Below are 26,926 nucleotides of genomic sequence, written 5' to 3'. Positions count from 1 at the left end.
ACGATCTGTCTGCTGCACAATTAGAGTTTACAATAAATCAAAAGAAGTCACATCTCCAACCGTCCATCTCTCAACAGTATCTAGGTGCCACAATAGATACTTCCAAGGCAGTAGCATACCCCAACCCAACAAGAATTCAAAATATGCACAATCTCATCAAAAGATTCCAGACACAACCCTCACTGCAGGCTCGAGTGTTCATGCAACTAATAGGAATGATGGCATCTTGCATTTTCATAGTACCATACGCAAGACTACAAATGCGCCCCATACAAGAATGCTTAGCAAGTCAATGGAATCCGGCTCAGCAACAAATAACAGATCAGGTGGTGGTAGACGACCGGACATACCGCTCTCTGCAATGGTGGAACACCAAAAACCTTTCCAAGGGCCAGCCGTTTATAGAGCCTGTTCCAGAAATGATACTAACTACAGACGCTTCTCTCACAGGATGGGGAGCACATTTACAAAGACACATAGTACAAGGTACATGGACACTGCAACAAAAATTACTCCACATAAATCATCTGCAGTTACTAGCGATTTTTCTAGCTCTAAAATAGTTTCAACATTACCTGTCAAACAAAGCTGTACTAGTCCGGACGGACAATATGACAGCAATGTACTACATTCAAAAGCAAAGGGGGACACACTCGCTACAGCTCTCCCGGCTGGCGCAGAGCATATGGAGGTGGGCTATTCCTCAAAACATTTTCCTGCTAGCAGAACATCTACCAGGAGTTCACAATCAAGTGGCAGATCTGTTAAGTCGTCAGAGACAACAGATACACGAATGGGAACTTCATCCTCAAGTTCTTCAGACATTTTTTCAAATGTGGGGTCAACCAGAGATAGATCTGTTTGCTACGCATCACAACTCCAAATGCCCAAGCTTCGCCGCCAGATACCCACAACCATTATCCAAAGGCAATGCGGTATGGATAAACTGGTCAAACAAATTTGCGTACGCCTTTCCACCTCTCCCACTAATTCCATTAGTGGTACGCAAGCTACAGCAACATTTTCTCACATTAATTCTCATACCATCAACGTGGGCAAGACAACCATGGTATACCACGCTGCTAGACCTCTCAGTAGTACCACATCACAAATTAAAACTCTCCCCACATCTACTAACACAGAACTATGGAGAGATGATGCATCCAGACCCACTGCAGCTCAATCTAGCGATGTGGCTCCTGAGGTCTTAGAATTCGGATATCTAAATTTACCCCCTGATTGCATAATGTCATTAAAGAAGCAAGACGTCCTACCACTAGATCAAGTGGAAAAGGTTTGTTGTGTATTGCACAAATAACAACGTCAACCCATTAGATGTTTCCATACAAAATAACATATGCTATCTGTTACATCTGCAAAGATCTAACTTCGCGTACTCTTCAAACAGGTTACATCTCTCTGCTATAGCAGCATATCTTCAAAACGGACATTTGTCATTGTTTAGAGTACCTGCAATCAAAGCGATAAGGAAGGACTCAAAAGAATAATTCCTCCCAGAATCCCACCCTCTCCATATGGAATTTAAATATTGTTCTCACCAGACTTATGGGTCCACCTTTTGAACCATTAAATAAGTGTGAATTACAGTTTCTTACAAGGAAAGTTGATTTTCTAGTGAATATTACCTCACTGAGGAGAGTAAGTGAGATTCCGGCATTGACAATTCAAGAACCATTTTATACAACTTCATCACAATAAACTGGTTCTTAAAACAAATCCAAAGTTTCTGCCAAAGGTCATTTCATCGTTCCACCTCAACCAATCGATTGAGTTGCCAGTATTTTTCCCCCAACAGCAAACGGTTGCAGAAAGAGCTCTACATACATTAGATGTAAAAAGAGCACTTCTCTACTACATTGATAGGACAAAACCATTTTGTAAAAGTAAACAATTGTTTGTGTCCTTTTCACCCCCACATAAGGGCAATCCTATTTCTAAATCAGGCATTGCTTGATGGATTGTTAAGTGCATTCAGATTTGTAACCAGAAAGCAAAACGCACTCTGTCCATTCCTCCTAGGGCTCATTCTACCCGTAAGTTAGGAGCATTTATGCCATTCCTAGGAAATATACCATTAGATGACATCTATAAAGCAGCTACATGGTCTACTCCACACACATTTACAAAACACTATTGTGTAGATGTGCAGGCAAAACAACAAGCAAGTGTGGGCCAGGCTGTACTCAAGACATTATTTCAAACTACTGCAACAGATGCGGGTGGTCGCCGCTAAGGGAGAAACTGCTGTGCGATCTATGCTATAGTGTGTGGTCTGCAGCCCATATGCCTCGAACGGAAAATGCTACTTACCAGTATGCATCTGTTCTTGGCATGTAGGGCTGCAGAACCGCACACGCCCACCCGCACACGCCCACCCGGCTACCTGTATCTGTTCCAGTATTATCTTATTTAGATACACAACACATGGTCATCTTTATCTGTATTCATGCAAACTCCATTTGCCCAGTGGCGAAAACAATCTAAGGATGGAGTCGAAGCCCATGCGCACTGCGATCTAAGGGTGGAGTCACCCAACAGACAAAGACTCTTCCAAGACAACAACAAAGTGTAATCATCCGGGCCCTCCACCAGATGGTGATCTAATGCTATAGTGTGTGGTTCTGCAGCCCTACATGCCAAGAACAGATGCATACTAGTAAGTAGCATTTTCCTTTGTAGTGTTGTATATTCAAATCGGTATTTGAGCATGGCAGGTAGCACACGTTATGGTGTGTTTTCTGTGTATGTTGATGAAAACAACCGGCAAACTTTAGTGTTTTGACAAGTTTGAGCCAGAACCATAAATCACTTTTAATTGTTTTTTCCCCAATGAATTTACTTGCGTTCGAAGCATGTGGGCTGCTGAATTCATATCTGTGCATAGATCGCCGCCTAGTGTTGGGTCCAGATGATTGCACATTGTTGTCCTGGAAGAGTCTTCGAAGTATCACGAGATAGGTGGCTCCTCCCCTGGACTACAGTGCGCATGGGCATCCTCTCCATCCCCAGATAGTTTTTTTCCGCCATTGGGTTTGGATGTACTTTCTCGACTCTAGTTCGGAAACTCTTTACTATGGCCAAAAGGCCTTCGGGCGTCGGTATTGTCTCGTTCGGTGCCTGTTTTTCTCCAGTTCTTCGAACCGGACGTCGAAGGCAGCTTTTGACTTTCGACACCAAAGGCCCAAACTAAGACGACGATGGAACGGAGCCCGTTCAAACGATGCCCCGTCTGCAATTCTAAATACCCTCACATTGATGTGCATCCAGTGTGCAATAAATGTTTATCCCCGGACCACGACGAGGCCAGCTGTATGGCCTGGTCGAAGTTCCGGTCCAAGAAGACTCTTCGAGTTCGACTCGCAGCAAGAGTCAGCGCACAAGTCGGCGCCCAAGCCGGTCAACATCTTCGAGGCCGGTGACGAAGAAGGCGCCGACGAAGAAGATCCTGACAAGCAGTCGGACCCAGCGTCGGAGCTGGACTCCAACTTCGATGTGGACGAAGAGGATGAGGACTACGTCCATGAAGACATCATCGAGGTAGGGGACGACGAAGAGGCCATCGGGGCCGTCTATGACGATTCCAGTGATGAGCCAGGCCCAACCCCAGTAGCGGGGTCTAATACTGACAATACGCTCCCTACGGCTCAGGTCGAGGCATCGCCGGAAGGCCTTAGCCAAGATCTTACTCCACATTCTATAGTCCCGCGTCCAGGCCCGGCTAAGAATACTTCAAAGGAGCCATCGTTCGATCTTTCAAAATCGAAACCGAAACCTACAGAGCCGAAACCGAAACTACTAAAGGTGGTCATTGGATCGACGCCATCAGACACGTCGACGCCAGTCAAGTCGAAGACTGTTGGCAACCCTTCGGGGTCGAAAGGGGGCGTCGCCTCGAAGACCGGGGCGCCGAAGCCAGGCTCTACAGTCAAGCACGTCACCTCGACGCAGTCGACGTCGACGCCCAAGCATGGCGACAAGACCAAAGGTCTCCAGACCAAAAAGGCTGTTGAGCCGAAGATTTCAGCGTTCAAACCGCTACTGGGCAAAGCTCTCGGGTCGAAGACCAAAACCGACCCGAAGCTGCATATTACATCGACACCCAAGGCCGTACATGCTACGCACCGTGAGCTCGAGTCGACGCAAGGAATCAAGCATGCTAGTGAGTCGCCGAAGCAGCTTGGATCGAACACTACGGCAAGCTTTAATAAAGTCGGCCCGTCCACAGGTCACCCTTTAATTAAATACGGTCTGCCGCCAACGGCTTGAGCCAAACATCTCGAGCACCACAAGGGCACCGACCCATCCAAAACAGTGTCCGCGCCTTCGAAGTCCACTCCTGAGGGGGTTGTGTTCCAAGAACCCTCGTATGACAACCAGTCTAAACTCTTCATCGACTCGGAATCTGGCAGGCTCACCATCCATAAACGGAAGATCGTACCTGAACATCCCTTGGAGGCGTATAAAATCCCTCTTAAACAGAAGAAAGACTCGACCACCTCACCAGTTCTCTTTGAACATGTTGATAGCTATTCACAACAAATGGCATATTCTCCAGCGCAAAGCGAGGTGCATGTGGGTGATGAATACGGTCAGATGGCGTTCACTTATCATACTGACACTGATCAGGGGGAACCTCAGCAATGGACTGATGCTGTAGACCCTGATGATCCACAAGCTGCACCGGACGTTCAGTCTTACAATGTCAAAACCTCGCCTACTGAAGACACGGCGGCGTTTAACGCTTTGATAGAAAGGGCAGCCCTCAACCATGACGTGGAAATGCACGCAGAACCTGTGGAAGAAGATTTCTTATTTGATACTTTCTCCACCTCTGAAAGATCGGCAAAGACATTGTCTATGCTAAAAGGAGTCCTCAAACATGCTGCGGACATTTTCAAAGAGCCCACAAAGGCAAAGGTTATCAACCCTAGGAGTGAAAAAAAAGTATAGGCCTGCTCCTGTGGACCCTACCTACATCAAAGGCCAGCTCCCATTGGACTCCCTCGTAGTGGCCAATGCTCGCAAGAGGGCGAACTCGCAAACTAGTGGTGATGCTCCTCCTCCGGACAAAGAATCAAAGATCTTGGAGGCGTCAGGAAAGTGGGTGGCAGCACAGGCTGCTAATATTTAGAGGATTTCAAATACACAGGGCCTATTGGCTAGATACGATAGGGCTCACTACGACACGTTAGAACAGCTGTTGCAACACCTGCCTGATGCTTACAAAGAGGGGGCAGAAATGATCATACAGGAGGGGAAGTTGATTTCTAATGCATCCATCAAATGTGCATTGGATGCGGCAGACACGGCAGCTAGGGCCATTAACACTAGTGTAATGTTGAGACGTCACGCCTGGCTCCGCATCTCTGGGTTTAAACCAGAGATTCAAACAACTTTGCTCAACCAGCCAGTTAACCCTGACTTCCTTTTTGGTCCCTACATAGACACAACCCTCGAAAAAATTAAAAAGGACACCGACGGCAAAATCCATGGGGGCTCTGCAGTCACTGCAGTTTCGGGGCAGTTCCTTTTGTCGCTCCGGTAATAGGAGAGCCTCTAGAGGACAAGCTTTACAGCAAGCCCAGTACAGCAAAGGGAGCACGCAAACCACCTATACAAAATATAACAGGGGTGGATATCGTGGGAACAGCGCCAAGGGCAGAGGACGTGGAAATAACCATGCCAGATCCTCCGCTCCCAACAAACAGTGCCCCCGACCATTTAACACCTGTCGGGGGAAGACTCCAGCAGTTCCTGCCAGTCTGGGAAGGCATTACCACAGACAGGTGGGTGAGACAACTTATCCAATACGGCTATTGTCTAGAACTAACCTCCACTACCCCCAAGGCACCGTCCTATGTCCGCAGAGCACATGCACTTATTGCAGCAAGAAGTACTCTCCATGCTGCAAAAAGGGGAAATAGAGCTCGTGCCTGCAAAAGAGCAAGGTACCGGGGTGTACTCTCTGTACTTCTTAATCCCAAAAAAGGACGGTTCCCTGCGGCCCATTCTAGACCTCAGACCCCTCAACCAATACATACTGTCAGAACACTTTCATATGTTAACCTTGCAGCAGGTCCTACCATTGCTCAGTCAGGGCGACTTCCTAGTAACCCTGGACCTCAAGGATGCATATTTCCACATTCCCATTCACCCAAGTCACAGGAAATATCTCAGATTCACCATCAACAATCAGCATTACCAATTCAAGGTCCTGCCTTTCGGGGTCACCACTGCCCCCAGAGTGTTCACCAAGTGCTTAGCAACTGTGGCTGCGCACCTTCGGAGACAACACATCCATGTCTATCCCTACCTGGACGACTGGCTTGTTCAAGCGAAGTCGGCCCAGCAGTGTGCCTGCCACATGTCACGCACAATTCACCTCCTACACAGTCTAGGATTCTGACTAAACTACCAAAAGTCGCACCTTCAGCCCGCTCATGTGCAACAGTACCTAGGGGCAACATTAAACTCTCTTTAACGGCATCGGCGCAGCCAAATTCTGCCAGAGTCAACAGCATGCAGCTGCTAATTCAGAAGTTCAGGCCTCAACAATCGCTCCCAGCGCAATTATTCATGCAGCTGATCGGTATGATGGCCTCCTGCATATTCATAGTCCCACACGCGAGGCTGCACATGCGTCCCCTTCAAGAATGCTTAGCACAACAGTGGAACCAGACTCATGGGCATCTCAAAGACCTAGTGTTGGTGACCGGTCGTGCATACAACTCTCTGCATTGGTGGAATCCACAAAACCTTTGCAGGGGACGACCGTTCCAAGAGCCTGTCCCACAGATAGTGCTGACGACGGACGCATCTCTCCAGGGCTGGGGAGCGCATGTCCTCCATTACACTGTGCAAGGACTATGGACGGCACAGCAGCAAAAGATGCATATCAATCTTTTGGAGCTGATGGCAATCTTCATGGCACTGAAAGCGTTCAAGTTGCACCTGTGCAACAAGGTCGTGTTGATCCGGACGGACAACATGACTGCCATGTATTACATCCAGAAACAGGGAGGCACACACTCCCCGCAGCTATCTCACCTAGCCCAGAGCATGTGGAAGTGGGCCATCCAAAGGAACATCTTCCTCATGGCGGAACATCTCCCGGGGAAAGACAGCCAGATGGCGGACCTGCTCAGCAGGCACAGTCATCAGATGCACGAGTGGGAGATTCACCCCTCAGTGCTCCAACCATATTTCCAGCAGTGGGGTCATTCAGAGATCGACCTCTTCGCCACAAAAGAGAGCGCAAAATGCCAAAACTTCGCCGCCAGGTTCCCACACCCGCAGTCTCAGGGCAATGCTATATGGATGAACTGGTCAGGCAGATTTGCGTACGCTTTTCCCCCAGCCCCACTCATACCGCTAGTGGCGCGCAAACTGCGGCAGCACTCCATGACGCTCATCCTGGTTGCTCCAACGTGGGCACGGCAGGCTTGGTACACCACGTTCCTGGAACTTTCAGTTGTGCCTCACCAACGGCTGCGCCTCACGCCCAGTCTCCTCACTCACAGCCATGGATACATTCAGCACCCAGATCCGCAACAGTTGAGCCTTGCGATTTGGCTCCTGAGGTCATAGTTTGGCTACCTCAACCTGCCCCCTGACTGTATGAACATCATCAAGGAGGCAAGGCGACCTACAACTAGGGCGTGCTATGCAGCCAAATGGAAACGTTTTGTCATCTACTGTTCCAACAATGACATTAATCCGCTAGATGCGTTCAAGCAAAACATCATATGTTACTTGCTGCATCTATATCGATGCAATCTAGCGTATAGTTCCATTAGGATACATTTGGCCGCCATGGCAGCTTATCTTCAAAACGGGCATCATCTTTCCCTCTTCAAAGTGCCTGCCATTAAAGCCTTCTTGGAAGGCCTCAAAAGAGTGATCCCTCCCAGACACCCTCCTTCGCCTGTCTGGAATCTATGCATCGTTCTCACCAGGCTCATGGGGCCACCCTTTGAGCCTCTTCATTCTTGTGAGATACAGTTTCTTACATGGAAAGTGGCTTTTCTGATAGCCATCACATCGCTACGAAGAGTAAGTGAGCTTCAAGCCCTGACAATTCAAGAGCCCTTCCTACAAATTCATGCTAATAGGGTAGTGCTGCGCACCAACCCCAAATTCATGCCGAAGGTAATCTCGCAGTTCCCCATTAATCAAACTATAGAACTGCCAGTTTTCTTTCCAAACCCAGATTCAGTGGCAGACCGGGCACTGCACACCTTAGATGTCAAAAGAGCTCTCCTGTATTACATCGACAGGACAAAAGACTTTAGAAAGACTAAACAACTGTTTGTTGCCTTCTCTCCACAACACAAAGGCAACCCTATTTCCAAATCAGGTATAGCCAGATGGATTGTTAAATGCATACAAATCTGTTATCAAAAGGCTAAACGCACTTTAACAGTTCCCCCAAGAGCGCATTCCACACGCAAGCTAGGGGCATCCATAGCTTTCCTGGGTAACATTCCTCTAGAGGATATATGTAGAGCAGCCACATGGTCCACCATACATACATTTACCAAACACTACTGCGTAGATGTACACTCCAAACAGCAAGCCGCTGTAGGACAAGCTGTTCTCAGAACTCTTTCAGACTGCTGCAGCTGGCACGGGCAACCGCCGCTAAGGAGGTAACTGCTATTTATTCTATGCACAGATATGAATTAAGCAGCCCACATGCCTCGAACGGAATATGCTACTTGCCAGTATGCATCTGTTCTTGGCATGTAAGGCTGCTGACATTCATTTCGCCCGCCCTCCTCCCCGGTGCCTGTCGCAGCTGTAGCACTCAGAATCATTTTCAGGCATGGTCATCACTTTCAGTATTACACTCCATCTCTGCCACAATGGCGAAAAACAATCTGGGGATGGAGAGGATGCCCATGCGCACTGTAGTCCAGGGGAGGAGCCACCTATCTTGTGATACTTCAAAGACTCTTCCAGGACAACAATGTGCAATCATCCGGACCCAACACTAGGCGGCGATCAATGCACAGATATGAATCTCAGCAGCCCTACATGCCAAGAACAGATGCATACTGGTAAGTAGCATATTCCTTTTTACTCGCCACCCCCTCTCCTAGAAGGATCTACTTTTTTGACATAACCACCCGCTATGTCCCCACAAGACTACTTAGATCCTGTGGGATGGGCCTGCTACTTGTTCCCAGGGTGCGGAATGCTAGGCTGGGGAGCCGGTCGTTTTGTTGTCTGGCTCCGCAGAACTGGAACAAACTTCCTTTGAGCCTTAGGCTAGAAGTCTCCGAGACTAAGTTTAGGAAAGCTCTGAAAACTCATCTCTTTCAGCGCTTGTAGGGTCCTTTGAATTGCTCAGGTGCGGCTGTAGTGGGGCTCTCGTGTTTTCGGCCTCTCATCACAGCGCGGGGACACACCAGTTGGTGTAACCATGCGCTTTATAAATGCTCATATTATTATTATTATTATTAAGCTAAATGTCTGACGCATGCTTTTTGGATTCATCAAACAGTAGAAAAAAATTATTATAAGATGGATTCTTCTTTCATCCCTCCCTTGAAATCCCATCCCCAGCTTTGATGGACCTGGATAGAACTGGGAAAACGAGAGAAGGCTAAACATAATAAGTCTCAGCCAAATTGAGCATTTTATTGCATTCCTTTAACTTTGCCCCACCTTGATGGATTGGCACAAAACTGGACATACAAATCAAAAAATAATCCCCCACCCCCCTCAAAGTTTTATCTTCACCCTAATAGTCCTGCATTGGGTATCACCTGACTACTTACCAAGCATTGGTCAAACATCATCAAAATTATAGAAAAATTAAAATGCCCCCCTTTATGGATTGACACAAATCTTTCATGCCAAAAGAAGACCATTTTGTCTTGGCTTATGCCACATTTTGTGCAGATTCATCACACAGTGTCAAACTCATTAGCAAAGGAACACTTCCCGGCCCTCTTTTTTTAACTGAACCTCTCCTTTATGGATATACACAAATTTGAAACTGACCGTATTATTCTGAACATACGTGCCAAAGTTATAAGCAAATTAACAAATGGCTTTTCAGCTTTTTTAAAGATCAATATCTCAAACTACTGAACACGTGGGTGCTCAGCGCAAAAAAAGCACTCTTTTGGTTTAAAGGTCCACTTTTGTGCCAAGTTCGGTGTTAATCACTTAAGTTTTTGCTCAGTGTTTGGGCAAAATTTTGCTCTGGGTCAAAATGCACTTTTTCATCCATATGCCCCCCCTCCGCCAACCACCACGCCATTTAACTTCTTTCCCCCTAGACAGTTCTTGTCCAAACTCAGCTTATCAAGTTAGTAGATTTGTAAGTTTCATGCAAATTCCTCCACTGGGGCAAAAGTTCTAAGCAAATCAAAAAAGGCAGAATCGTTTTCAATCGAAAGTACAGCTGAACCATATTATCCAGAAGTCCGTGGTGTCGGCCACGCCCCTTCTTCTGGAAGCAGGTGATTAATTAATTAACGGTGCAATGGCACTGGCGCTGACATTTTTTCCACTCACGCCACTGAAGAAGAGAGCGTCAGGCTCTTGAAACGCGTCTGGCTGGCAAGAAGTATAGAAGGAGTTACTTGCTGTTATGTATGCTGCCATGCAAGCTCATTAAAACCGACTGCAGAATTACAAACCTCTTGTGGCAGTCTTCAATCAGGGTTCCTGAACTGTGTGATGTTTTAGCGGCCATCCCGGTCGCGAGGACCGCCCACCACTACTACTGTTGTGGTCCTGAACGAGCCCTGTGAGTGCGTGTTCAATGAAGGAAGAGGCACGAACTGGTGACTAATCAGGGAGACACCCGCTCGTAAGCATGGTGAGTCTACAAAGCGGGGCAGCATTCGGAACTGTTGAAGTAGCTCCAGTCCACTGGGAAATGAATTGTGTTTACTTGGAATAACAGCGCGCCCCACAAGTCACACCATATTGAACTACATTACCCAGAAGTCCGTGGTGTCGGCCACGCCCCTTCTTCTGGAAGCAGGTGATTAATTAACGGTGCAATGGCACTGGCGCTGACATTTTTTCCACTCACGCCACTGAAGAAGAGAGCGTCAGGTTCTTGAAACGCGTCTGGCTGGCAAGAAGTATAGAAGGAGTTACTTGCTGTTATGTATGCTGCCATGCAAGCTCATTAAAACCGACTGCAGAATTACAAACCTCTTGTGGCAGTCTTCAATCAGGGTTCCTGAACTGTATGATATATATATATATATATATATATATATATATATACATACCGTGATCAAGCAACAGTGGGTTGCGAAACGCGTTGGTGTTGTGCGATGTATGCTGCTATCTTGCAATAAATCGTGAACTTTGGGAAAACTACACCCTTGTTGAGTGCTGACTTTCGCTATTGGCTGATAGCTTTGGATGAATATATATATATATATATATATATATATATATATATATATATATATATATATATATATATATATATAAAATTGACTCCCCTTTGGATGATACTGCGCATGGGCATCGGCTCCATCCCCAGATTGTTTTTTTCCGCCACCGGGCTCGGATGTGTTTCCAGCGCTCCGTGTTGGAACCGATTACCTTCGACGTGCAATCCTCACCAACTTACAGAAAATCAGTTTCGAACGCATTCCCAGTCTACGCTACTCTTCAACACAGAAAGTTTCGATTCCGGTCGTCGTCGACGGCCTTCGGGCCTAACTAGGCCTCGACTCCAGCTCATGGAAAGGATGCCATTTAAAAAGTTTCCTCAATGTGGGTCGAAGTTTCCCCACACCGACCTTCATGAAGTGTGTAACCTTTGCCTCTCCCCGGAGCACGAGGCCAGAGACTGTTCCGCTTTTGCCTCTTTCCGCTCCAAAATGACTATCTGGGACCGAAGAGCTAGGAGAACAATGGCTCGATCTTCAGCTCCAATTCCAGGCGACATCTTTGAAGAAAGCGTCAACGTCTCAGAACAACACGACGTCAACAGTAACTCCAAGGCAGAAGATTCAGAAGTCGCGGACATCACTCCAGCACAGCGGGTCGTAAGTAAGATCGCCGACCCCGACCCTTCCTCGACACATCCAAAGAAGGTCCCGGTCACACCCTCGCGCACGGGTGCACACCGATACACTGCTTCTACTGCCCCACCTTTGGGCCCGGCTAAGAAGCTAACTAAGCCTTCAGGCGACTCGGGCTCGAGTCTACCTTCCCACTTTGCCGGCACCAAAAAAGACAACATCCCCAGGTCCGCTGACATCCAAACCACCGGCGCTACTCCTTCGGCACCGAAATCCAGGTCTGAACCAAGCAAACCCGCTTCGGATTCAAAAAGACCACCTGAACCGAAAAACCATCTGATCCAAAAAATATACCGAAGCCGAAAAAATCTTCGGAGCCAAAAAAGACTCCTGCTTCTCCGGTTAAGGACATTGCCAAAAAAAAAAAAAGAAACCGCTTCAGTGCCGAAGCCTCCCTCCACACCAAAAGATCGGCCTCCTGCAGAGGACTTATTTCATCCAGACCCTACACAAAAGACTCTAGCTAAAGACCCAATCACTGGGCAGCTAACTTTAGCTTCAAAAAAGCGACCACTGGATACACCAGCGCCAGCTCCTTGTTCAAAGAAAAAGGACATGGCTACCTCTCCTTTAAGACTTCCTTCCCCTCCTCCTCCTCATATACCATCACCACCTGCTCCCTTACCACAACATTCCCCTGCATCCTCTATCATACCAGACGATGACAATAGGGATCATAGCTCTGATGATATAGGGGCTAACATAGATGATCCATCTATTCCTCCAGGCTCACCTGACCCATGGGATGATTAGAACACCCCAGACGTCCCAAATGTCCCTCAAGATGACATATACCCCTCAAGGCCTTCCCCACCAGAAGACACTATGGGTTTTAATCAGTTGATACACAGAGCTGCGCAATATCATGGAGTAGATCTGGATACAGACCCTGTAGATGAAGACTTTCTAATGGATATCTTTGATAATGCACAAAGGACCTCATCCATTTTACCAATGCTTAAAGTTTAAGCATGCTCCTGAAGTCTTCAAGGATCCAGTCAGAACTCGGATCATTAACCCTCAAATAGAGAAAGTATAAAGCTGCCCCTTCAGACCCGGCATATATTAAAGGTCCAGTACCACTAGACTCACTTGTAGTTTCCAACTCACGCAAGAGAGCAAACTCACAAACATCAGGTGAAGCTGCCCCACCAGTTAGTCTAAGCTACTTGATGCATCAGGGAAAAGAACTGCGTCTCAAGCAGCAAACATGTGGCATATTGCCAATACACAAGCATTATCGGGCAGATATGACAGGGCACATTACGACGAATTAGAATCACTAATGCGACACCTCCCTGATAAATACAAAGATCAAGCAAATGAGCTTATTCAAGAAGGGAAAAATATTACAAACACCTCTATTCGGTGTGCACTTGATGCAGCGGACACCACCTCCAGGGCAGTTAACACCAGTGTTTTATTACGTAGACATGCCTGGCTACGCATATCAGGGTTCAAACCTGAAGTCCAAAGTGCTATACTTGATCAACTCTTTGATGAGAAACACTTATTCGGACCCAATGTAGATGTAGCACTTGGAAAAAGGATACAGATACAGCCAAATCTATGGGAGCCCTGCAGTCGCAGGCTCCCAGACGTTCATTTCGCCGCTCATTTCGCTGCTCATCTTATCGAGGCGCCACCAGGGGATACTCTTCAGAGACACCTTCTACCTCATACAAAGCCCCTACGCAATCCACTTTTAGTAAGGGCTACCAAAGGGGAGGTTACAGGGGTAACAATAACAAAGGCAGAGGTAAAAAAAACAACTCCCGCTCTGCCTCTACCCCTGCCCAATGACTCCCCTTCCCCCGTCCCATTCCACTCCTGTCGGGGGAAGACTACAACAATACCTACCAGCCTGGGAAAACATCACATCAGGCAGGTGGGTGCTTCAAATAATTTAATCAGGTTACTGTCTAGAACGAACATCCACCCCCCCAAACATACCACCCAAGCAGCGTCCAATGTCACGAGAACATTTAACACCGCTCAGACAGGAAGTAATATCCCTCCTGCAGAAAAATGCAATAGAAATAGTCCCAAAGCATCATCAAAACAAAGTAGTATACTCACTCGATTTTCTAATCCCAAAGAAGGACGGATCTCTAAGACCTATCTTAGACCTCAGACCTCTAAACATTTGCATACAGTCGGATCATTTTCATATGGTCACACTCCAACAAGTCCTTCCACTCCTGCTACAAAACGACTTCCTTGTCACTCTAGATCTCAAGGACGCCTACTTCCACATTCCCAGCCACACAGCGCACAGAAAATATCTCAGATTTGTGCTAGACGGGCAGCACTACCAGTTCAAAGTGCTCCCATTCGGAGTCACAACAGCGCCAAGGGTGTTTACCAAATGCCTAGCAGTAGAAGCAGCACACTTAAGAGGACAACATATTCATGTCTTCCCATATCTAGATGACTGGCTCATAAAAGCCAGTGTGTACAACACACTCACGCTACTATTCAACTGCTTCACGACTTGGGATTCACAGTATATCACACCAAGTCACACCTGCAACCTTCACACATACAACAATATCTCGACGCTACAATAAACACCCAACTAACACTTGCCTATCCCTCTCCAAACTGGATAATGTACAAACTCTACTTACAAAATTCAAACTGCAACACTCGCTTCCAGCTCGAGTGTTCATGCAGCTCATAGGAATGATGGCATCTTGCATATTTATAGTGCCTCACGCAAGACTGCAAATGCGTCCACTTCAAGAGTGCCTAGCACGCCAATGGAACCAGGCTTGTTGTCAATTAACAGACCTAGTGTTGGTAGACAGTCGGGCTCATCGCTCTCTGCAATGGTGGAGCACCAAAAACCTTTCAAAGGGCCGACCGTTCCTAGAGCCAGTTCCTCCGATAATCCTGACAGCGGACGCATCGCTCTCCGGCTGGGGAGCTCACCTACTGCATCACACCATGCAAGGCAGGTGGACACAGCAACAAAAGTTACTCGAGATCAACCACTTGGAGTTACTAGCTATTTTTCTAACCTTGAAAGCATTCCAAAAACAAGTATCGGGCAAAGCTGTCTTAGTCCGCACAGACAATATGACAGCCATGTACTACATAAACAAACAAGGAGGAACACACTCTCTGCAGCTCTCTGTTAGCACAGCAGATCTGGAGATTGACCACTTAAAATCTTCCTCTTAGCCCAACACGTTCCAGGAGTACAAATCACCATGGCAGATCTGCTAAGTCGACAGACACAGCAGATCCACGAGTGGGAACTTCATCCACAAGTTCTTCAACCGTTCTTTCAAATGTGGGGACAACATCAGATAGACCTCTTCGCAACCCACGAAAATGCAAAATGCCCAAACTTCGCCGCCAGATATCCACACCCGCTGCGATATGGATATGGATGAACTGGTCCGGAAAATTTGCGTACGCTATTCCTCCTCTCTCACTACTTCCGTTGGTGATACACAAGCTACAGCAACATTCCCTAACTCATTCTAGCAGCTCCAACTTGGGCCAGACAACCGTGGTACACCACACTGCTGCAACTATCTGTGGTACCACACCAAAAACTAAGCCTATCTCCACGTCTCTTAACACAGAACCATGGAGAGATCAGACACCCGGACCCAGCTCAGCTCAACCTAGCGATCTGGCTCCTGAAGTCATAGAGTTTGGTTACCTCAACCTTCCTCCAGAATGCATGAACGTTATTAAAGAAACCAGATGTCTCACTACGAGAGCATGTTATGCTGCTAAGTGGAAACGATTTGTAATATACTGTCAAAACAACCACATAAATCCTTTAGATGTGTCTATTCAACACATCATAGGATACCTATTACACCTTCAAAAGTGTAATTTAGCTTATACGTCTATCAGACTACACCTTACTGCCATTGCAGCATATTTACAAAATAGACAACATCTATCTCTGTTTAGAGTACCTGCTATAAAAGTTTTCATGGAAGGACTCAAAAGAATAATCCCTCCCAGAACGCCACCACACCAGTGTGGAACTTAAACATTATTCTTACACGGTTAATGGGACCTCCCTTTGAACCGTTACATAAATGCGAATTGCAATTCCTAACTTGGAAGGTAGCTTTCTTAGTAGCTATTACTTCTCTCAGAAGAGTCGGTGAACTACAAGCATTTACAATTCAAGAACCCTTTTTGCAAATGCATCATAAAGTGGTTCTACGCACTAATCCTAAATTCCTTCCTAAAGTAATTTCTCCATTTCCTTTATATCAATCTGTTGAACTGCCCGTTTTTTTAGAGCAGCCACAAACAGTCGCAGAAAGAGCTCTACACACCTTAGACATCAAAAGAGCATTACTGTACTACATCGAAAGGACACAAACTTTTCGTAAAACAAAGCAACTTTTTGTGTCTTTTTCTCCACCACATAAAGGCAACCCCATATCAGAATCGTGGATAGCTAGGTGGATTGTTAAATGCATACAAATATGTTACCAGAAAGCCAAACGTAAATTAACAATTCCTCCAAAGGCCCATTCTACAAGGAAAATGGGGCTTCAATGGCATTCTTAGGGAACATTCCCCTAGATGATATATGTAAAGCAGCTACATGGTCTATACAGCACACATTTACAAATCATTATTATGTAGATGTGCAAACTAAACAACAAGCCACTGTGGGCCAGGCTGTACTAAAAACTGTTTCAAACTACTGCAACAGATACTGGTAGTCGCCGCTAGGTCTGAGTACTGCTATACAATCTATGTACAGTGTGTAATCTGCAGCTCCTATGCCTCGAACGGAAAATGCAACTTACCAGTATGCATCTGTTCTTGGCTTGTAGAGCTGCAGAGTTACACACGCCCACCCGCCTCCCCGACTACCTGTATCTGTTCCAGTATTATCTTAATTAGATACAAATCATATGGACATCACTACTTCTTGTACAGCTCACCTAGGCACACTGACATCAGTTCCTTGCTTTCTACACCAACAGTGGGAATCTGGGAAGCTACCTCTGTCCTTATTTTATACCAACTTTTCTTTTGTCACAGTTTTTGAGCTTTTCTCTCCCAGTGTACTAGGGACATGTCCCCTGCTAAACCTTCGGCATTTCACCCTTCTTTGTATTGCCACAGGCCGACATATTTGTCTGATCCCCACTTGACCTGTCTCTAGTGCCTGGGGACACAGTCCCATGACCTGCTCTGAGTGCAAAACGATGCAAGCGGGCGATGAAGCTCCTGTCAGCGCTGCAAAAGAAGAATCCCTGCCGTTTCTACAGAAGATCTTGGAGACGTTCTTGGAGCCGTTCTTCAAATGATAATCTACCCGCTCCAAGACCTCCTCATCGAAGTCGGTTAAGTCTTAAGAAGCACAAGAAAACAAAGTCAAAGATTTCTGTGGCTTCCCCCTCTCTACTTCTAGGCCCCACTTTCACCTTCCACCTGCGGCACCAGCATCTGGGCCTGCTCCACGCTACCCCATGTTTCCCCTGGCACCAAAACAGCCCCATCGTAAGGAATTTTATTACTACGTGTATGCCATCTTTGGGCCAGTGGCTCCTTCTGGTGCACCTTTGGGCACACTGATCTAAGCGCTGCTCCTGCTGGGTTACCGCCAGCACCTTCTCCCTCGACACCCGGCGGGCCCTTAGGATCAACACTACCATCACCACAGGTGACTCCGTCTACCACCAGCTCCATCTCTAATTCCCGACTTGGTGATGCTGGCACCGTCCAGGTACTACCATGCACTGAACTTTTCCCCTATTGACAAACCCTGCATCTACATCTGGAGGTGGTGCAGCGTCTCTTCGGAGATTGGAGAGAACCTTGGCTTGATCTGTTCACCACTGCAAAGAACTCACTATGTCAGCACTTCTGCATGCTGGAGTTTCCAAAGCAGCTCTCTCTCGGAGCGTTCCACCTCAAGTAGAGCTTCGGACTCTTGTAGGCCTTTCTACCAATACCACTTCTGCCCAAAGTTCTCAAGAAGATCAGAAACGCCGGACCCCAGTCATAATAGTGGCTTCGGATTGGGCACAGAGTAAGGTATCCCAAACTCCTGAGTATGAGCATGTCATCCAGTCAGCCTGTCTCTTCGGGAGGACCTCCTGTCACAATAACGGCATGGTTCTGCACCTGAACCTGCACTCACTTCACCTTCATGTCTTGAGATTGAGCAGCGACAGTCTCCCTCTCAAAGTTTGTGATGTCATCTTGGCAACCTGGCGTCCATCAACCAAAATGGTCTACGTGTGCCGTTGGGATACATTTGTGACCTATTGGTGGTCCTTATGTCATGAAGACCCTCTCTGCACACACGCACCGTTGTCACAGGTTTTACTGTTTGTTCTTTCTTTAGCTCTACAAGGTCTTGCTTTGGGCACTGTTAAGAGTTATTTGTCAGCTATTTCTGCTTTTCTGCAGTTGCCGGATCAATCTTGCTTGTTTGTCACCAATTGTGACTAGTTTTTTTTTAAGGGTTTACAACATTGCTCAAGTCTTCTCCCTTGGTGATGCCCCAATGGGATCTTAACTTGGTCCTCACTTAACACGTGTTCTTTGTTTGAGCAACTGCATAACTGCTTTTTTGTGGCTCTTGACCATCAAAACTTTTTGCTTATGGCCATTAAATCATCCAGGGGGATCAGTGAGCGTCAAACTGTCTGTTCGCCCTTCCTACACCAATTTCTTCACAAACAAACTCATCCTTCGAAAGCATGTCTTTCCACCCGAAGATGGTCGGCCCTTTCATATTGGCCAGAGCATCACTGCCTCATCCTTTCAAGGAGTAGGAGAGAATGTATTGCTTGGACGGTGTAAGATCTCTCTTGCTATATTGATAACACCAAGGACCAGCAGGTGAATAACCAACTCTTCATTGAGTTTACCGGAGCGAAGCACAGAAAGGCTGTGCAGAAACGGACCTTCTCCCAATGGATAATACTCTGCATAAAAATGTGCTACACGTTGGTGAAGAAGCAAACCCCTGAGCGTTTGCAAGCTCAGCCCAAGGCCACCTCTACTGCGCTAGTGCGCAAGGTACCGGTCCTGGATATTTTCCAACTTCACTCGTTCATGAAGTAACTCTGCTAGGACAGTCAGGTCCATCGTGATAGCCATTTTGCTCATTTGGTCCTCCAGAACTTTTTGGTCTAAGCTAGTTTGGAGACCCACCTCCAGGGAAATATTGCTTTGGTATATATTCTACAGTGAGTCTCTATCAGAAGAACAAGTTACTTACCTTCAGTAATGCTGTTTCTGGTAGATTTCACCAATCCTCCCTTCTTTCAATCAAAAAGATCCCGTTGGACTCTGCACAATAGTCAAAACGGAAACTTTGGTTTGTACGTGCCTCCACATTTTTGGCACAGAAAGTCATGAAAGAAACTGATGTCCCCGTGCAGGGGTGGCGCTTATATTGGCACTGCAGCGTCATATGCGATGCGGAGCCAAACAACGCCACATATTGGCATGCAGAGGTAGTGCTTAAGATTATTCAGAGCTGGTCTGACGCATGTGGAATATTATAAGGTGACTAATCTGCAATTAGAATGAGTCTCTGGGTAAGCAAATTGTTCATTTTGTGCATCTGCATGTATTGTTTATACTATGGACTTTGTTGTATGAAAAGGCATTTAAACAAAACCCAGATGCCGGAAGTTACATTTGCTGGTAAGATAAAACCACATAGAACAGGGGTCAGAACTATAAGGATAATTGGTTTCATGTGTCAAGTAAATGTAACATGTTACCTGTGAGGCAGTAAACAACGATTTGCTCTAGCGAATTTCATGCTACTGTGGTGGTATGCTGGAATTTAAAATTTGCACTGTAGTAATAAATGTGTGAACATGTTTATTAGTACAACTGCTTTAATAATGTTATTAAGCCACATTTATTTGCGCTGCCAAGGCATAAATAATATATTCTTGTTTGGGTGCTTCTATTACACATAATGCAGTGACATAAAAACCCATATTTCACAAGGCCCTGTAAAATATGGAAAAGACTTTGAATTCCAACAACTTCTTTATTTAGGCCACTGTAGCTTTAGGGTTTGACTTCCGGTGAGATAAACCTCTGATGTAATTTCCTTGAGGTCTGAATCTCCATTGTTTTCATCTGGAACCATCTTTAGCCTCTGCATCTTCTTCCTTTGATAAACCCATCTCCTCCAATGCAGTGTTTGAATTCAGCCATTCCAGTTCCGATTGTCCCAACATGTCTGCAGCTGCCGGGTGAGCAAGTAAGACCTTGTCTCTCCTGATCAGGGTTTTTTAAAAATAAAAAGCAAATACAAGTGGCAATCCTCAGATTTTTGGTCCCTTGGAATGCAGAACATATATACTGGATGTTCGTTGTTTAAGTCAAACTTCTGATGGCAATTAGGGCCGAGTCTGAGGACAGTTGTCATAGTACAAAATGGCATTGAGGAATCTCAGGGACCCCACCTTCATACAGACTCAGTCTCAGACCACTTCAAAATCCATCATTTTACATTTTCATTGCTTAATTTAGCGCTGCTCTCTTCTTTTTACTGATAACAATCTACAGTATAAAAACAGTATAATCCAATATTTCTGTTGCTATTTTCATTCCACTTTGAATAAACTGGTTTCTGAAACTGATGTCTCCAAAATAAACATGTAATAATAAAATATATTAATGTGTAGTATGATCCTATATAGCCATCTTGGGATTCTGTTGACATTTACAACCCACTCTGCCTTTGACCTCTCGAAGTATGAAGTCACCAGACGTCCTCCATGGCGATTTTAAACCTTAATGTACAATTCATTATTATTGTTGTGGGTGGGTGGAACCCTGCCTTCTGAGTGGCGCAAGCTTGAGTGGGTCGCTATGAGCCTCTTCTCAACAGTGGTAATAAATCGCATATTATACGTAGTGCATCTCCAAGTATGGTTTATGACCGAAGGAGAGCGACACACCCATGTGTTCATGGAGCTCCCCAGATGCAGCTGCCAAGGTCTGACGTTGAAACAAGTCTCAAACTTGATTGGGTTTACTCATCGGGGTGTAGAGTTGGCGTGATCTGTCACACACTTTCACAGCCACCTTAAGAACCCAAAAGAACGAGCAAGTAACACTTCTGAAGAGAAACACTAGCCAGCAATACAAGTTCTTGTGAAATCCTCTTATTCCAAGATCGAATAAACCTTTGCAAATGCACCCTGTTCTGACTTTACAGAAGAATTTGTCAACCGACTGTTCTCCAAATATATGAGCTCAGTCACTTTGTAAATATCACTATATTGGGCTAAGTGATTCATTTATTGTTGGGTTGTGTTTGCTTACTCGCTGTTTATAAATTGTAACTACTTGTTTGTTTCAGGAAACCGCCAGCAAGGGCCTGAAAGCCAGCGAGTGGGTACAGAAGGTGTCTGACTTGATGGACGGCAAGGGAGGCGGGAAAGAGCTCTCCGCTCAGGCCACAGGCAGGAACGTCGACTGCTTACAGGAGGCGCTGCGACTAGCCAACGACTTTGCCAAGCTGAAACTGGGGGACTTGAAGAACTGAAGTGTTTATTAGTGATGGTTTCATTCCATTTAGAACATTCATATTTAACAAATTAGTTTTGGCCACCAGTCATTTGAAATTCTGGATGGTTTGTGTTGCTGGAAAGAGAAGAAATTAAGAGTTGTATTGAACAGCGGTTACCCAAACTGACTATTTTGATACAATTTACTTAAAGAGGACTTCTGCTGCACTTTGTAGACTTACTGTCCAATGGAAGGGAATATTTCTGATATTTCTTTATAACTTAATGTCCTATTTGATTGCTGTTTGGAGTAGGAGCAGGCCAAGGTGTTTCTCATTAACTTTTCTTCCCAGCTGTGCCTTCTCCATCAGTCATGAAATTCTACCCATTATCATTCTATAATTTTCATATTTATTTCACCCATAGGTGAGAGCACTAAGCCGCAATTCGAAGCTCTTCGCAGCTAAACGTGTGATTGGCAGAGCTCACAAATGCTGTTCTCCTTGCACAATCTTTCACATGGTACCTGATTGCATGACCAGCTTTCCATCTGAAAGCTCCTGAAATTCTCTCTAAAACTGTGCCCCCAAACCATTCCTTACCCAAGGTAATCTGATTGATCACTGGTGGCAAATTAAGATTTGGAAGTCCACTAACCCTGTACATCCATTCAACTTGAATCGCGTGGAAGCCTTGCATGATGCGGCAAGACCTGCGTAGAAACGTCATTGCCCTGTTGAATGTTGGGACAGTGCTGCTAGGAACTAACTTCTGCTCCCAGGTCCACCATTCCTGTCTGCTTTGATCATGTACAATGTTTGTTTCACTAACAGAATTAACAAGATACATACGTCAGTCTAGCTTGTAATTGGTTATTGTTACAGGATCCTCATTTGTCCTTGTAACCAACAACGAAAAGGTTGGTTCTAAATAAAGAAGATGCAACATACTGTATTGTATTGTATTGTATTGTATATTGGATTTATATAGCGCTTATCACCCAGGAGTCTCTAAGCGCTTGCCTTGGGAACCCGTCCTGGCTTTTCCCTGTGAGATAGCCCCTACCGGGCATCCCCAAGGTGAAAGCCATGCATCCCGCCACGGGAGGCCGTTGTGGAGTTTAAGCAAGCTTAATGCCCAGAGTTGCAGAGTGTGAACCCATGATTAGGTCAGGCACCGAAGCGAGAATTATCGAGTCTGTGGACATTTGAGCTCAAGACCCTGCCGCGTCGAGAATTGAACCCTGGTCCCGGGTCTGACCTCTGCTTCAGGGTCTGCCTGCTCTAACCAGTGAGCCACACTTCTCCTGTGGTGGTTGTTATCTGATGAATTAAGTGATATTTAAATCCACTGCACTACCTACCCTTCCGTATGGCTCTCGGCCGCTGTGCACTTCATCTAACTACTTGCATGGTAATAAATCAACGCAGATTCATGTTCTGCCAGCATTGTTCTTTGCATGTCGAACCTGCTCCATTGTTAGCTTAGGCTAAATGCTTTGGTTTACCCATTTCTCATTTTCCTGGGCAAACTCTTTCCTTAAATATCAATCCGTTTTAAGCTTCGCTGTGCGTTCACTTAAGCTTTCCCCATGCTACTGCCACTTACCCTTCTGAGAATTTAATTTGTTTACTTGTTCATAGTCTCTGTAATAAGAAGTCACGATTTCAGTTACAAAAATGAAGCTTCTGTATTAATTGAGGCCCTTAATTCATCAAGGTAGTGCAGGCGAAGAAGATTGATATGGACTGGAAATGTTAAATTCGCTCTTTGCGCCACCTTTTCGTCTTCATGATTGACACAGCCAAGTAGCTATGGGTGCTGCCAGAGCAGGTGATGTGGTTCACAGTTCTTTACTCCACACGAGCAATGAACAGTCAAACTCTCAATGCAAAAAACAGGAAAAAGTGGTATTTGGCACACCAACTAACACACATAAGACTACAAAAATCGTCCTAGGTCACACCAAATGTCCCTTTACACTAACCGACGCAAGCAATGTCTACGCTAAACTTTGAACATTCTCTGCTAACAAGTCACTAGCAAACCCCAAACACTATTGAGGCGCGTCCAGTTCCATATGAAAGAGCGTCCAGTAAGAATGTGATTCAGTACCATGGTAATGGCTGTTAGCGCTATACAAATGCAAACAACATAATTTACAGGGTGCTGACAAACCTAATAAGGGGGACAGAAAATGCTATGCTGTATGGGTAAAATTTCCCAAATCAAATCCAAACTTTGACAGTTACAACAAAGGCCCTTCACACTGGGTTGGTGCACGTCTACAGTTTGCATATTTGAAGTCATAGGTCTTGGAATAAGTTGTGAAACAGATATTTTTGGTGCTTAAAACATTTAAGACACAAGGATTGGTTGTACAGATCATTATGAATAACTTTTATATAATGTGAACCTAAACAAAAGGGAGGGAATTGTATCACCGCTCGAAACGGGCACAAGACATACGGCAGTGGGCAATGTACAAGCCAGAGGAACAAAACATCATTGCAGACATGGGAGTATCTCACAAGTGGAAAGTAAATCAACTTTTCTTAGAAAAGGTATGTTCGAGGCTTATGAGCTGCAGATTGCACACTGTAGTGTTGGGCCCGGATGTTTGCCGTTTGCTGTTGTCCTGAAAAGTTCTTTGGAAGTCACGAGATAGGTGACTCCTCCTTTGGACCACATTGCGCATGGGCATCGGCTCCATCCCCAGATTGTTTTTTTCCGCCATTGGGCTCGGATGGGTTTCCTGCGCTCCGGTTAGGAACCAAATTTCCTTCGGCGCGCAATCTTCACCCAGTTTCGTCGGTATTGTTTCGATTGCGCTCCACATCGACGCGATTCTTCACCACTTCGAAGTCTTCGATTCCGGTCATGGAAAGGACGCCATTCAAGAATTGTCCTCAATGTGGGTCGAAGTTTCCCCACACCGACCTACATGAGGTGTGCAACCTTTGCCTCTCACCGGAGCACGAGGCCAAAGACTGTTCTGCTTGTGCCTCCTTTCTGCTCCAAGAAGACTATCCGGGACCGACGAGCTCGGAGAACAATGGCTCGCTCGTCAGCTTTGATCCCCGACCACATCTTCGAAAAGGGCGTCGACGTGCCAGCACACCAGCATTCTGAGGAGTACCAGCTCCTCAGACGCTGAAGACTCCGACATCGAGGAAGTCACTCCAGCTCAACGGGTCGTAAGTAAGATCGGCCCCCAGCCCTTCCTCGACATCCTCTAAAAAGGCTTTGGGTACACCCTCACCTTCGGGCCCGGGTGCGCACAGAGAGACTGCTTCCAACGCCCCACCTTCGGGCCCGGCAAAGAAGCCCATTAAGCCTTCAGGCAGCTCGGGCTCGAGCCAGCCTATCCACGGTGCCGATCCTACACCGACACCGAAGAAAAAGCCATCTTCGTCAACCACGCCGACCGTTGCTCCAACACCTAAGCACACGGCGCCGAAGACTGGCAGCGGCTCATCGATGCCGAAACCGCATTCGGTGCCAACTAAAAAAACACCTAAAGCTCCAGATTCACATGCTTCGGAACCGAAAACACACCCGGAACCGAAAAAACAGGTTCCGGTAAAGGACACTTCGAAAGGGCACACTTCTGAACCGAAATCAGCTACTGACTCAGTGCTGAAAAAACATACGGAGCCGAAAACCTCGACACCGAAGGATTTGCCCTGTTCAGAGGAACTTTTCACCCTTGGTCCTAACCAAAATACTCTTGTCAAGGATCCTAAGACTGGTCAATTTACTCTCAGTTCCCAAAGAAGACCACTTGATGCGCCAGCACCTCCTCCTCCTCCAAAAAAGAGACATTGCAACCTCTCCATTAAGGGTGCATTCTTCTCCACCTCCCCATACTGTTCCTCCTCCTACACCTACTCCACCTCACCATTCACCTACACCATCCCCTAATCCACAAGATGATGTACACACAGACTCTGATGACACAGATGGAGGTGCACATGACCCAGCACGGACCAATAGTCCCCCTCAGTCACCTAATCCATGGGATGATTACAACACCACTGATATGCCTTGATGTCCCACAAGACGACATATACCCTTCTAGACCATCCCCACCAGAGGACACTATAGGTTTTAACCTTCTAGTCCAAAGAGCTGCCCAATATCATGGGGAGGACTTACACACAGATGCGGTGGAGGAAGATTTCATACTAGACACTTTTGATAACACACAAAGGTCTACTGCTATTTTACCAATGCTTAAGGGTGTAATCAAACATGCAACAGAGGTTTTTAAAGTCCCCGTCAGGGCTAGGGTCCTCAATCCTCGAATTGAGAAAAAATATAAAGCTGCCCCTACAGATCCAGTCTACATTAAAGGTCCAGCACCATTAGACTCTTTAGTAGTGTCTAATGCACGTAAACGTGCTAATTCTCAGACATCAGGTGAGGCCTCACCACCAGACAAGGAATCCAAGCTACTTGACGCCTCAGGCAAAAGAACAGCGTCACAAGCAGCTAATATCTAGCGCATCGCCAAAACCCAAGCGTTGCTGGCCAGATATGACAGAGCTCATTATGCTATTAATCAGCCATTTGATGAGACACATTTATTTGGCCCAAAAGTTGACGTGTCTTTAGAAAAGATGAAAAGGAAGACCAATACAGCAAAATCTATGGGAGCCTTGCAGCAGCAAGCTCCCAGACGTTCTTTTTGTCGCTCATCATACAGAGGCAACACTAGAGGCTACTCCTCTGAAAGTCCCTCCACCTCATACAAAACCTCTAGCCAATCCACATTCACTAAGGGCTACCAAAGAGGTGGTTACAGGGGAAACAAGAACAAAGGAAGAGGCAAAACCAACAACTCCCGCTCTGCCTCTACCCCTACCCAATGGCTTTCCTCCCCTTCCCCTCCAACATTCCGCTCCAGTGGGGGGAAGACTGCAACAATTCCTTCCTGCCTGGACCAACATCACATCAGACAGGTGGGTGCGACAAATTATTCAATCGGGTTACTGTCTAGAACTAACATCTACCCCCCCCCCCCCCCACCCAAACATACCACCCAAACAGCGTCCAATGTCACAAGAACATCAAGCACTGTTAAAGCAATAAGTACAATCCCTGCTACAAAAAAAAGCAATAGAACCAGTTCCTCTGCACCAACAAAACAAAGGGGTTTACTCTATATACTTTCTGATTCCAAATAAGGACGGCTCTCTAAGGCCTATTCTAGACCTCAGACCGCTAAACATATACATACAGTCAGACCATTTTCACATAGTCACTCTACAACAAGACCTTCTGCTTCTGTCGCAAAACAACTTCCTTGCTGCTTTAGATCTCAAGGACGCAAACTTCCACATTCCCATT

At 46.2% G+C, this 26,926-nt stretch overlaps 1 protein-coding gene across 1 annotated transcript in view; it reads left to right on the top strand.

Annotated features, from left to right (window-relative positions):
- AARS1 (alanyl-tRNA synthetase 1) overlaps positions 1 to 22,523 on the top strand; it is a 336,551-nt gene extending 314,028 nt beyond the window's left edge. Inside the window, exon 21 of the mRNA XM_086945275.1 lies at positions 21,427 to 22,523. Within this exon, the coding sequence (XP_086801401.1) occupies positions 21,427 to 21,612 (186 nt within the window). The 3' untranslated portion in view covers positions 21,613 to 22,523. The remainder of the gene's footprint in view (positions 1 to 21,426) is intronic.
- The last annotated feature ends 4,403 nt before the right edge of the window (positions 22,524 to 26,926 follow it).

The sequence above is a fragment of the Lissotriton vulgaris genome, chromosome 12, assembly GCF_964263255.1.
Source record: "Lissotriton vulgaris chromosome 12, aLisVul1.2, whole genome shotgun sequence".
In the NCBI taxonomy this organism is placed as follows: domain Eukaryota; kingdom Metazoa; phylum Chordata; class Amphibia; order Caudata; family Salamandridae; genus Lissotriton; species Lissotriton vulgaris.
Note: the sequence above shows the minus strand (reverse complement) of the source record. Positions and strands in the feature narration are given on the sequence as shown.